Source organism: Melanerpes formicivorus, unplaced genomic scaffold, assembly GCF_026170545.1.
Source record: "Melanerpes formicivorus ecotype bairdi unplaced genomic scaffold, bMelFor1.0.p_v2 SCAF_12, whole genome shotgun sequence".
Classification (NCBI taxonomy): domain Eukaryota; kingdom Metazoa; phylum Chordata; class Aves; order Piciformes; family Picidae; genus Melanerpes; species Melanerpes formicivorus.
Window position 1 is genome coordinate 11,874,382 of NW_027142364.1, and position 13,794 is coordinate 11,888,175.

Here is a 13,794-nt window from a genome sequence, read left to right on the forward strand (position 1 = left end):
CTTGGGTGGAGAGGCCTTGACAAACTGTTCAACTATTTCCATGAGAAAAGGTGCCAAGCTCTCCACCTGCATACAGCAATCCTAGACATGGGTTTAGGCTGGGAACCCACTGCCTGAGCAACAGTTATGCTGCAAGGGAGGGGGGATGTGGGGGAGAAGGTGTGCAGATGAGCCTGCAGTGTTGGTGACTTACAAATAAGGCAAACTATGTACCAGACTGCATTAGGAATAGGGCCAGGAAAAGACAGAAAATTATTATCTCTTCTGCCTGACACTAGCGAGGCTGCCTCTGGACTGCTGCAATCAGCTTCAGGCCTTCACTTCAAAATGGATGAAGAGAAACAGAACAGGCATCTACAGAAGGCAATTCAGATAGCCAGGATTAGGAGCATGGGGCAGGAGAGCCCAAGAGGCTGGGTGTGGTTAGCTGGGCAAAGAGGAAGCTTAGGGATGGGCTAATCACAGCCTACAGTTATTTGAAGCACAGTTACATGAACAAACTCTCTAGTAGTGCATGGGGGGTGGTCTCTTCTCCCTAGTAACAAGTTCATAGGATGAGAGGAAAAGGCCTCAAGTTGCACCAGGGGAGAGTTAGGTTGGATATTAGAAGAAACTCCTTGACTGAAAGGGTTCACAAACAAGAGATGCAGATATGTTGCCAAGGGACACAGTATAGCACCAGATGTGGAACAGTTAGATAATGGTTGGACTCAATCTTAATGGCATTTTCTAACCCAAATGATTCTATGACTCTATGGTGTAAAAGGGGCAACAGCTATGAACAGCAGTTTGTGAGGGTTAGGCTGGAGGATGAATTTACCTTAGAGGAGTACAGCCTGCAAGAGGTCACTGGAAGAGGGTAGGGGAAAGTTCTGTCTTGAGGAGTTTAAGATTTGGAGAAAACCAGTGCTGACATGAGCTAGTATTAGGAATAGTCTTCCTACAAGCCATTAGAAACCTTGCTACCTCCCTTTGTATCAACACTGCTATGGGAAGGTCTCCAATCCTTCCATAAATAGTCCTGCAAAAGATGAGCACAAGAACTGAAATTACAGCTCTTAGAAGAAATATGGGTTGCACAACATACCTTGTCCTCCCCTACCTTCCTGGTCAATATCTACATGTTTCACAAACTACCCATCACCCATCTCTCTGCTCCTTGTCACCACCTTATTACCTTCCCTCCTGCTAGCACATCTTTACTTAGCCTAATTACTTCTACTATTGGTCATCCCACACTAACAGCACACGCCATAAAGAATAGCTCCAAAAGGCACAAAATTAACATCTCACTGCTGCCAAGTAGAAGAACTCCCATCTCTTGTACTCCACCCCCAAGCATACATTGTCACTGCGTTCTAAATGACAGCTGCAGAGCTTGCCAGACCTCTCTGTGAACAGATTTGTCCCATTTGGAAAGGCAGAAAACAGACTCAGCTTTGTTGCTGGATAATCTTCTACAATGTTCCAAGTTAATCCAGTTCACAGAAAGGCCCATGGGGCCCAAGAGCAAGATAGAGGTGACAGTGAGAATGTAGCAAGGGGCAACAAGCACTGGAAGAAAAGGAATAAGAAGCAAGACCATCTTCTTTTCAGCTGAAATCGCCCACTGCATTGATTCACTTGCCTTGAATCTGCAGCCCCAGAACTGCTATTCTCGATGCATTTAACAGTGAAGGCTGCTGCTCCTACTTCAGACCAGTTGGAAGGCTCATGTATCAAAGGCTAATCAACTTTTCCAGTTGACCTACCAGGAGATCTTATCTCTCCCTGCAAACCATACCCTGATTAAATCTTTAGGTGATCAGACTAACTCTGGAGAGTCAATTTTGCTGTGCTGCACCATTCCAGTTAGTCTCTTCTGAATTACTCATGGTCCCCACCCAAGCCATTACTACACATTATTACCTCATTCAATTCTCCTCTAGGGAGTGAAAAAACGTGTTCCAGAGATTAACCTCATATGTACTATTCCGTGCCACCAGATATCGGGGCGGGGAAACGTGCTACAATATACTCTGGAGCAATTTTAATAGCTGTTTCTTAGGAGACAGATGCACTGTTGAGCATTTCAACTTTTAACTTCCTCACTGGGTCACTGATTATTTAAATAGAGACGAAGCTCAAGATGGGCCAATTTCAGCATATTGTGACTCCCTGTAAATCTGGGGTGGCTCTGTGCCCATTTGGTGGCCTAGCATAAATTATGTTTGTCTTTTGCAGTTGCCCCAGAAAGCAAGTACAGCAGCTGGGATTTACCAAGAAATATAGCTGTATTGCAGTTTCCATTTCTTTGGCTACATCTCCACAATCTTATGGGTCTTTTCCAACCCAAATGATCTCCTTCAGTCCCAGCTTAGTGATAGTATGAAAGAGCAAGAAGTACCTTGAGATGGTAAAATCACAAGCCCCAAAGCCAGGCAGGCTGGTTAGTGCAGAAATTTTGCACAGTAGAGAGCACAACTCACTTGAAACAACAGAATGTTGCAGTGGTCCCACATGCAACAGGAGACATTCAGAACAATCACACACAGAGATTTTCTTAAAAAAAAACCCACCTAACAACAACACACAGAAAAGATTGAAAAGTCTTAGACTACCTCCAATTTCTAAATCACTGCCCTTGCTGTTAATTTCCCCCCCCCCCCCCCCCTTGTTTACAAAGACGTTTTAACCCTGCAATCTAAGCCTAGAGAGTTTATTTTTAAACCTGCTGGTATCTAGCTGTGAATAACTTTCTGCAAATAGATACTCCTAGAGGGAATACAGCTTTATTCTCTGATCCAATTAAAAAATACAAAGCACCAACAAAAAAAAAAAAAAGGAAAAGAAACACCAAGCATTCAAACCTGGGCCTGCTGGAATGACTTCAGCCGCCTCTTGAAGCAAGATGGAAGAACAAAGTCACAGCCCTTCGCAAGGAAAGCTAGCTCCCCTCCTAAGTCTGGGTCTCTCCGCAGAGAATTCTCCTTGATCATCATCCTGGTCAGCTCCTAAGCAGATGTTGCCCCTTCCAGAAGGGGCACAGGGACTCTGTAGGATACCACGTCAAGACCAGCACGTTGCTTTCTTGGTTTTGATTTTTACAGGCAAAAAATGGCAAATGGCTTCAACATACTATGTCTTCTCTCTCTTCACAAGGACAACATCTAGAGACTTTATCTCATTCCTGAATCCAAACCTCCCTTTTTTAATTGATATTCAAAGTACCATTCAGCACCACCAGGATCTTCTGCCTTCCTGTAATACTTTAATTGAGAAATATGATCTACAACAGAATCTATTTCCCTGCTGGCTATATGACAGACAATCCGTCCTTGGCCTGTAATAGGCCAGGGGTAATATGGGAAAGGAAGCACCCACCACCACTACCAAGAGTGCTATAATTAGATACACTGTAGAAGTGGCTAAATATACCATCTTCCCCAATAGTTCTGACTTTATGTGCTTCAGTGCTGAAACCTGAGGTGCAAGTTTGCACCAGATGGACTCAGACGGGGTTAAACCATATGCTCTCACCCCAGGCTTATGAACACACGATGCCAGTGGTTTAAAGTCCCTGCTTCTGAGGTGATGAAACAGAAGATCAGCATTAGTTCCCACTCCAGACCAAAGGCTGTAATTTTCAGAAAACATAAGTTTTCCTTCTTGCTTGGAAAAGGCAAATAATTTAATTTCTTTAAAGGCAAGCAAGGACATAAGAATCACTTTGGATAACAAAGCTCAGACATTCTGAAGCAGTACTTCAGAAAACAGTTTCATAGAGACACCAAAATGCACCATTCTTTTTATTCACTTTCCCCATAACACTCACAAAGCTAAGGCAAAGCAATTTTCAGTTGACAGTAGCCTTCCTCTCTCTGCACAACCTTGAACAAGTCAACTTCAAATTCTTGCTCAAGACTTTGTTTAGGCTAAAATGTGTAATCCTCCTATCACAACAGTGATGCTTAATAAAGGCCTAAATCCAACTCTTACTCTACAATATGAGCAAACACTGAGTCTGTACTTTCCCTGCCTGATTTTAAAAGTCCCAGCTACTTGCCAGTTTACCTTCTATGCTCAGAAACAGAGAACATCCCATTTCTAGCTAGTAGGGCTTGTATCAAGATAGTGCACTAGAAATGAGAAAGAGGTCTCACTGGGCCTCACAAACAGAAAGCTTTATGGCACATGTGCTTCTGATGACCTTTTCCTGGTTTTGTGCCAAAGGCCTAAAGTTAAATCCAATACAGCACCACGTATTGTGACTGTACGACAGACAGACACAGAAGCAGCCTATCCAAAAGGATGCTCTTATCACAGATTTGCTCTTGTGCAGTTAGATAGGCTCTTTACTAAGGCAGGGAGACCTCCAGCACACTCACAAAAGGATTTATTTTTTTTTTAAACTTCTTCATAAATCTGTATCAAAATCCCTAGGTTTCTCTCCTGGATCAGGCCATGGTCCCACAACCTGGGCTGTGGAATCCACTTCTTCATAAAAGAATATTTGAACAAGAATGTAGCAAAGTTTGGGTGCCTTTAGGTCACTGCACCTATGTCTGAGCTGTGCAAGCTGGGAACTTAAAAAGCTGCTACATCCAGATGTATATTCATGACTACAAGCCTGAAGAATTGCAAGGTTACTACAATGTCATCAGCCTCCACTTCGCCACGTGCCCTGCAAATGAATATGAAACCTAACAGAGTTGATGGTTAAGGACAGGAATGAGAAGAGGGAGCTCCAAAAAGGCAAGCAGGAATATTTTTACTGGAAAAGCCACTAAGTGAAGGTTATACAGATATATATGAGACAGTTTTGGAATAAATTTTTGTTTTTCTTACACTAACAATTGTTCCTAAACATTAAGGCAATGCCAAAGGAACCCACAAGGCTCCACCGAACTGCGAGTCCTGCACATCTCATATAGCAGCATGTCAGAAGGTGATTTACTTTAAATCCTCTGTGTCAAATGTACTTCATCTTCCACTAAACTCTCACTTTGCTTACAGACTGCAGAGGAAATGCAGTTCAAAGAACTATCTACAGCTGCATCCAGACCACCTACAGTGGGCTTTACAAGATGCATGCTCGAAAGAGACTTACTAATCCAGCAGCCACTAGCCGACTTAAAAAACAAAACAAACGAACAAAACCCCACCCGACAATAATGCAAACCAAGCCCCAAATCAGCCACCTCCTATTCATTCACAATTAACCAGTCACAAAAGACGACAGACTTTTGGGGTTTTTTTGCACTGATGACTTGTATTTTTCCAGGTTATCTGAAGGCTAGGCTTTCTGTGTCTGGATTCCTTTTTTTTTTTTGCATTAGAGCAGGTTCCTAGCACAGCCTATTCTCAAAGCGCACAAGGTTGGTATGAATAAAAACAGAGGGACACAAGAAACCGGCAGTAAGGGAATCTTGTATCAAGAGTTTCAAAGTCAGCTGAACAAAATCCACAGCAGAAAAATCTGCCATCAATGGCCTACAGCTCAACTGAACAAAACAAAGTCAAATTCAGTGCTTCTCCTTGCCACAAGTGACCCAGTTTAAGCATAAGGTCAAACCAAAAGATGGTCTTTGCTAGCCATCAGAACATAGCACCTCACCTGTGCCTAAAGCTAGAAGCTTAGTCCTAAAAGATTTAGATGACTTAATCATCATGGGACTTTACTGTCCCCCAAGGCCTGGCTGCAACAATTCAGTGCACACTGCAGAGCCTAGAAAGGCACCAGCTCCAACTGTTTGCAAACCAGATTAAACTTCTCCAGCAGCAGCATGACTTTTTCTTGGTTTGAAAGTCAACGAGGCTGAAAAACTCAATGTCACAGGGCTTTGTTTCACCTATCTTTATATGTGTGCTTCAACAAAAACCAACCACACACAAGCAGAGGCTCTATCAGCCCTGATTACCAAAGCAGCTTGCATGCCAGGAACATGTCCCTAAGCATCTGGTACCAGTTCTTTTAATTCATAAAATACAAGGCTGGAGGGGATATTGAGGATCATCTGGTCCAACCTTCCTTGCTTTCATTTAATCTGATTGAATGTTTTTTTTTCCTGTCCATTTTGATTCTGAGACACTTTAAGATTCACTTATTATTTTCATTCATTTCAATAACTATTACCAGACAGAAAAAAAACAATAGTGTATATATACACCCCCCCCCTTTTCACTCTTTAGGTTTAGAAGCACTGAGTAATTAATTTATTTTAAAGACTGAATATTGTGTCTATAGCTTAACTGATAGATATTATCAATATCTGATCAGAACCATGTAAGATGAAAGCTGATTTTCCAGAGAAAAGCTTTACACTGTACTTCAGATGCATTGAGAAAATGTGATTATTTCATTACAGTTGGTCACTATAATGTCATAGAAGCTGCTTTTTACAATTAATTGCCCCACCCAAGAGCCTTCATAAGCATGTAATTAAGTCTGCCAAACAAAAGCACACAGAACTACGAAGCAGCATTTTGAAGGGAAAGAATTATGAAGTTGCCCACCTTAACTTTAGATGAGCGTGATACAGTCTTAATTTCACTCAGAGCCATCTTAGGGTCACTTTTTTGAGCATGCAGCACAGACATTTTGATACAAAAAAGCAAGGTGCGAAGCCTCAGGACAATGTTTTAGAGCACATCAAATTAAGAACACTTCTGAAGGTCCCAGCAGTACCTACTCCATCAGTCTTTCAGGCAAGGCAGGATTAGATAGCAGCTACCTAAACCCAGCCCAGAGGAAACATAAGGCAGCATGAAGCAGCCTCTGGAGACTTCACTCAGGGCTCTACCATCTGAGATAATGTGGTTAGACAAGGTGGTCTGAAACCATTATCAACTCTGCAAACTGTAAACCCCCTGCTGACAGATCCACAATCCCTGCCCAGAAACAATTGTATCACCCATTTGATGTCCGTGTGAGCAATTCCACTTACTAACCTCACAGAAAACAAGCCTAACTAAAATTTCTATCTTGTATATAAGCCTAGTGGAAAGTAAAATTCAGAACCATGCAATAGAAGTAGAGACACAGAGGAAACAACTTGGAAGTAGAATTGCTCTTTCTGGCTCACTACACAAGTAAATCCTTTAGAGAAGGGACACCCAAAAAGCAAGGTCAAAATAAGAGGCCTCTTCATATCAAACCTTGGTCCTGGTTTCTGGTCCAAAAATTATTGATTTTTATCAACAGCTCTTAAAACAGATGAGCAGGACTTGGAGCAGAGCTCTGCATTATTCAAACTTGACTCTGAAAACGGGACAACTAAGTTTCTTACAGACTCTTCTAGGGTACTTTCACTAAGTACCAATTCTTATGCAAGCATTAACTGAATTTAAATCTTCTGTCAAATTAGCCATGCTGTACACAGGTAGATAAAGGGCACAGAGAGGTTAACTGCAAAAACATCCACCACTGACTTTTCCAAGGACTTTGCAAAAGACAAACATTTTACTCTAAAGGTAGCACCCTTTACCTTTCAGAAACTCTTAACACTCATGCAGATAAAGTCAAAGAATTTCTATCTCCACTTTCTTCACTATGCACTGGTCTGAGTTTCCCCCATTTCCCTCATACCCACCAGTTTGCCCAGAGCTCCTCACTGCCCTCCTAGCTAGAGAAAAATTACAGATCAATAGTTGGGCTTTTTAGCTAGACTTAACAGACACTAAGCTGTTTTTATTGAACTATTTTTTTTTCAAACCCAGCATATTAAAAAGATCAGCTTAAGACAGGCACACAGAACAGGAAGTTTTAAAACAGTTGTAGGTTTAGAGATAAGCAGTGGAAAACCGGATCTCAGAATGGGAAATGTTAGACAGTCTGAAAGTACGCAGTGCTTCCTGGTCTGCCTGAAAGAAGGATGATGTGCTCATCATGTGCTCTGTAAAATTGATGGACTTCTTGAGTATTCATTTCCTAGTTTCTAAATATTTTTGTTTTGAAAATGAAGAGGCAAGTAATTCTATTGTTCTCTGTGTACAAGCATAATTGGCTTTTATGATAAAGAGAAAGCCTGTTGCCAAGACAAGTTAGCAGAGATCTCTACACGGACAGACCAACAGAGACAGCAAACAGTTCATTCTAAAAGTGGTTCTCCCTTTCTTTTTTCATTGCTTAGAATTTGAGGGACATTAAAACTGTCACAACCTACATCAATGTAAGCTGAGCTGTTTCCACTGTATTATTAGATCTCGGGGGGGTTTGTGTGTGTACATAACTATTTGATAACAGTTTTATGAGCCTTAAGAAAACATAACACATAGTTTACATATTATTCATTCAGGCACACATGTGTAACTAAATCAGAATCCACACTGAGCTCCAGACAGACTTTTCCAGGAACATGGGTGCATTCCCCAGATGCTATACCTAGAGAGGGCCTTATGTCCATATCCATGCTATAAATGACAGCAAACCTCAGAGCAAGTATGGAGCCAGCAGCTGAGACTACTTTTGCTCATTCCTTTAGGGACTAACTCCCTCAGGAGAGTACCAGCTGTGTCCATACTGTGCAGTGCTCAACCCCGGCCCTCTCCAGCTCCTCTGGGCCCCCCCCAAGACAGCTACCCTGTCTTGTGATCTTTGGTTCTAGGCATCCACACAAAACAGATTATAATGCTAGATGGAAGAGAAGAGCTCTTGCAGTATGGGGCTGTGTTGCATGTCCACAGAAGGCAGGCTGAGAGCAAACTCACAAGCTACATGAGTGATAAAGGAAACAGAAGCTGGGAAGTGACCAGACTGATGACAGTGCAAATGCATCTAGTTTTCAAGTATTATAGAAAAACTGCCACAGTCAGTGTCACACTATCAAAGGAGGTGTTTTTTTTTAAGTCTGCTAGTTAGAAAATTTTGTAAATTAACATACAAAGCAAGAATGGATATTATAAAAGATTACTTCTGAGCTTTTAGAGCTTCTTGACTCTGTACTCCTCAAGGAAAAAAGACTCCCTTGCTGGATATATCAGATGAAGCAAAGATGCCCAGAAAAACCATCAGAAACACTTGGAGAGCCTAGTCTAAAATGATCTCAGTAGTGTCACAGAAACCCTTCCAGAATTACACCAAACACCTGCATTTTCAGGAAACAAAACAGTTTTAAAGACGTGCACTTCATGCTCCAAATAGAAGGGGCTGTAAAAGTTCACTTGCAACCTGGGCTCTTTTAAAGTGCCTGTGCAGAAGGCTGATTTTGGAAACTGAAGCCGCTTGCTACACTTTCTGTGGGGTTGGAAGTTTGGCACCAAGTTACCTTGAAAATCTGGCACTTATTACCAATTGGAAAACACTGAGGGCTGGACAGACAGCCTTGGCTTCCTTCTAAAGCAGGCTCCCATTAAGACCCTCTTTTTGTGGGAAGATTTAGTCCACCTTTGAGAGATACAAGCAATGGAGACTCCACAATGACTCTGTGCGCTGGTTACAGAGAAAAGAAAACCCAGTGTTTGTAGATTCTGATCTTTGTGCATAGAGGATCTCTCTCTTTAGGAACTGGTGATGAAGAGAACAAAGGCTGTGCGAGTCTGCTCAGAGATGGGAAACAGAGAAGTATCATAGTATCATTCAGGGTTGGAAGGGACCACAAGGATCATCTAGTTCCAACCCCCCTGCCATGGGCAGGGACACCCCACACTAGATCAGGCTGGACAGAGCCTCATCCAGCCTGCTCTTAAACACTCCCAGGGACGGGGCCTTGACCACCTCCCTGGACAACCCATTCCAGGGTCTCACCACTCTCATGGGGAAGAACCTCCTCCTCCCATCTAGCCTGAATCTCCCCACCTCCAGCTTCATTCCATTCCCCCTAGTCCTATCACTACCTGAGATCCTGAGAAGTCCTTCCCCAGCCTTCCTGTAGGCCCCCTTCAGATACTGGAAAGCCACAATTAGGTCACCTCGGAGCCTTCTCTTCTGCAGACTGAACAGCCCCAACTCCTTCAGTCTGTCCTCATAGGAGAGGTGCTCCAGCCCTCTGATCATCCTTGTGGCCCTTCTCTGGACACGTTCCAGCACCTCCACATCCCTCTTGTAATAGGGGCTCCAAAACTGGACACAGTACTCCAGGTGGGGTCTCACCAGGGCTGAGTAGAGGGGGAGGATCACCTCCCTCGACCTGCTAGCCACACTTCTGATGCAGCCCAGGATCTGATTGGCTTTGCGGGCTGCAAGCGCACAGTGAGAGCTCATGTTGAGCTTTTTGTCCACCAGCACCCCCAAGTCTCTCTCCTCAGGGCTGCTTTCCAGCCAGTCACTGCCCAGCCTGTATTTGTGCTTGGGATTGCCTTGACCCAGATGCAGGACCCTGCACTTGCTCTTATTGAACTTCATTAGGGTGGCTTGTGCCCACCTCTCCAGCCTGTCAAGGTCCCTCTGGATGGCCTCCCTTCCCTCCAGTGTGTCTGCTGCACCACACATTCAATTCTCATTGAGCTGTTAAGAGACAGTCTAATACCTACACCCAGTAATAAAGTAGTTAGATGAAAATGTGTTTCTACCCTCAGTTATACAGGACACCTATTTAAGGTACAAGCAAACAGCCTGCAGAAACATCAGTAGGATAGGAGCAAGCTCAAAAGTGAAACTATACATCAAGATACATTTTGTCTGTTTAGAGGTTTTAGTTTCCTTTTTAGTTGTTGCTTGTATACAAATGCTACATTTCTACCAGGCTGATCATGTCATTCCATGCTGCAGCATCCAAAGCACAATGAATCACTTAGCAGATGTAAATTAATTTTTTCCCACATTTTCTCAGATTTATTTTACTTGCTACCCCAGCAAAGGTTTGGTTCTCTTACCTTAATCACTTCTGGGGCCTGCTGAATTGAAGCTGGAACAGAGTCTCTGGAGGCAGCCCCAGTATAGCTTTTTTGCCCTGCAAGGAGGGACTGTGAAGGAGTTGTTAAAGTTTCCTGAAGAATCTGCATCACTTCCCTCTCTTTGGACAAGCTTCCCTTGCCTGTCCGGAATTCCACCAGTTCCTGGGCAAAGTCCTCAATGCTTTCCAGGATACGCAGTAAAAGGGCTTTATCGTCCTCTTCCATTTTGTGACCATTGATTTCCATGATTTTTGACAAAGGGGAAGTGGGGTCAGTGGGTTTACTTTTGGGTTCAAGAGCCTGAGGTAGTACCTGCCTACCATGCCAGCCAGCCACCTGCAAAGAGGCAGGTTCATTCTCCTTTAGAGGAGGTTCCCTCAAAGTACTCTCCATTTTCTGAGAGAAGCACTCCAAGTCCAGCAGCAGTTTGTCTATCTCCTCCTTGTCTATCTTACTACCCATCTGCTCTCCTTTGGAGACATTGGCTTGGGAACCACGCAGTACAGAATCTGAAACTGTTTTTAAAGGAGTAATTTTCTCAGAAGCATGGGAGAGCTCAGCATCTCCCACTCTGTCATGTTCTGCTTTAGCATTGGCAGTTAGATCTGAACTAGCAGCTAGCTGGTAGCTGCGCTCTAGGCTCTCCCAGCCTCCTTTCTGCCGCTCTGCCTTCTTTTTTTTTCCTAATGTTCTTTCCCCATCTGACTCCTCCTCAATGTACAGAGTCTCAGTGGAAGATGTGCAGTCAGAAGGGCTTGTGGCTGGTAACTGAGGTAGAGCAGAAGCATCTTTCACAGCTCTCACACTGTTCTCCTGTGGGACACTGTGGAGGGAGTTTGAGGTAAAGCTCACAGTACTTGTTTGGATTGACTGAGAGGTGCTTGTCGCCTCACACTGATCACCTGGTAGTCCCAGGGGAGCTGCACTTGAGGATGGCAGCTGAATAATATCTTCATACCTAGGTGGCTGCTCATCTCCAAATACTGGGAGAAAAGGAGTTTGTTGCAAGCCATGAAAACAGTTAACCAGTTCTGCCAAGTCACCAGCTTCCTTGTTTCCTGGTGGCTTGAGCTCAAAGGGTAGCTTCTTCAGGTAGGAAGAAAATCTTGTCATCAGATTCATATAGATTTCTGAATTAGCCAGGGGATCACTGCTGTTCCCTCCACTAACACTGTCTGCAGACTTCTTTTTGATGCAATGCTTTATTATGTCTGTGCACTTTTTCAGATCCTCTGAGCACTTGAGCAAGATGTCCAAGCACACTTTAATATCTCCACCAGAAGAACCATCTAGCGCGTGTTTTTCCAAAATCTGGGCAATGAAGTTTTCTTCAGAGAAGAAATGAGGTGAGAAGGGAATCATGGGATTCACGGTGACTTCTGGCCCATCATTGCTCTCCTGCCATTTTTCCACAGGTGAGGGACTCTGCATAAAGCCACATGGAGGGCAGTTCTCATCATTGTTGAAGTGCCCATAAATCATGTCAAAATCAAATGACCTCCTGCTGAATGATTCTGACCGAACTTTCCTTCCCTTTCTGTAGGCCACATGACTGGAAGAGTTTTTGAGTTTTTCAAAGGAGAATTCCTTTATTTTACCACTGGCAAGGTTTATTGCTTCACCAGTAATGTCTTTTAAACTGCTGGAGGCTTGCACTGAAGAGCCCTTTTTGATTCTCGGATTACTTGGGAGAATTTGTGGATAATCCTCATTTCCAGGCAATGCAAGTCCATTTTCAGGAACAGGACTTCTATGGTCTAGGTTGGCATCTTGGACACCAAGCTCTGCACAGACACTGTGGTGTGCAACTATGCATGTAAGTCCTTGCTTAAACACTTGGCAAGTGCCTGTGCAGTAATGCACAGTGTGCTGAAAGTGCTGGTCTACCACCACACTGCTGTAGCAGTTCACAGAAGTAACCATAAGCCTGTAGGTTGCTGCCATAGCACAGCTCACACTTGGAAGCAAGGCTTCAAAACCCACCATGAATTTAACAAGAAAAAATTCACACCCCTCCCTACTTTCGACAGCCACACCAGATTTAATAAAATCATTCAAATGTCAGTTGAAAACACTCAAACTACATGAGAAACTGCTGCCTTGGAAAGTCCTATTGAAGTCTGGAGTGGCACAGTCACAACAATCAACACGACTTGCATACGGTTTGTCTTAAAGCCACTTTATTCTTGTACTCCATGCAGAAAGTTTTGCTGATGCAGCACAAGCTGCTCCATTTGTAAAGGTCCAGGTAGGTTCCCCAGCAGGTGTTAGAAAATTCAGACAACTCTCAGGCAGAAGTGAAAAGACAATGATTTTTGTTTGATCCTCCTTCTCTCTTTTTGAGTGAGTCAATAAAAGATAGATAATCAAGCAGCATGTACAAACAAAAAATCCACAGTATGCTTGTGCAATTCCCCTCTCACACTGGTAAGGTAGGACCCTGGGACAGGAAAGAAAAAAGAAAAAACAAGTAAGAATCATTAGAACTTTAATGTAATAAGCAGTCTTGTCTACTACCTAACATATGGCACCAGACTGTAACAACCAACACTCATGCTTGCAGAGAGTAAGAGTAGGCTGATATTTTTCCTTCACTCAGATCTACCATATAAGAACACTGCTGAGGAGCTAGCCTATATTTATACACAGGCTGTCTGCATGTTGCCATTTTAACAACTCTATTTTAACCACTCATCTTTTTTTTTCTTCCAGACTTGCCTTTTTCCCCCCTGCTCAGACTGAACAAAGCATTACCTTTCACTCTAATGGAGCAAAATGTTTTGATCATCTTGTGAAATTCTGACTCTCGCTTTCCCAGACACTAAAGATACACCAAAGAGCAATAAGGAAAAGTACTTTCAGGATTACCAAACCCTGGATTATAAAAAGCTGCAACCATCTTGGAGCAAAGTAGATGAATGCCTCTAAGAATGCGTGGCCTTTAGGAAAGGCCACATTGGCTTCCATTAGCCTTTCACCTCT

The 13,794-nt window shown here is 43.2% G+C and overlaps 1 protein-coding gene across 3 annotated transcripts in view; it reads right to left on the minus strand.

Moving 5' to 3' along the window:
* PPP2R3A (protein phosphatase 2 regulatory subunit B''alpha) overlaps window positions 1-13,794 on the minus strand; it is a 54,111-nt gene that overhangs the window by 28,286 nt on the left and 12,031 nt on the right. For 2 of the 3 annotated variants that reach the window (XM_068145379.1, XM_068145380.1), the window contains exon 2: window positions 10,792-13,252. In XM_068145379.1, the coding sequence (XP_068001480.1) occupies window positions 10,792-12,798 (2,007 nt within the window). In that variant the 5' untranslated portion in view covers window positions 12,799-13,252. Of the gene's footprint in view, window positions 1-2,849; window positions 3,264-10,791; window positions 13,253-13,794 lie in introns of those variants that run through there. The other variant, XM_068145381.1, reaches the window with a different exon arrangement.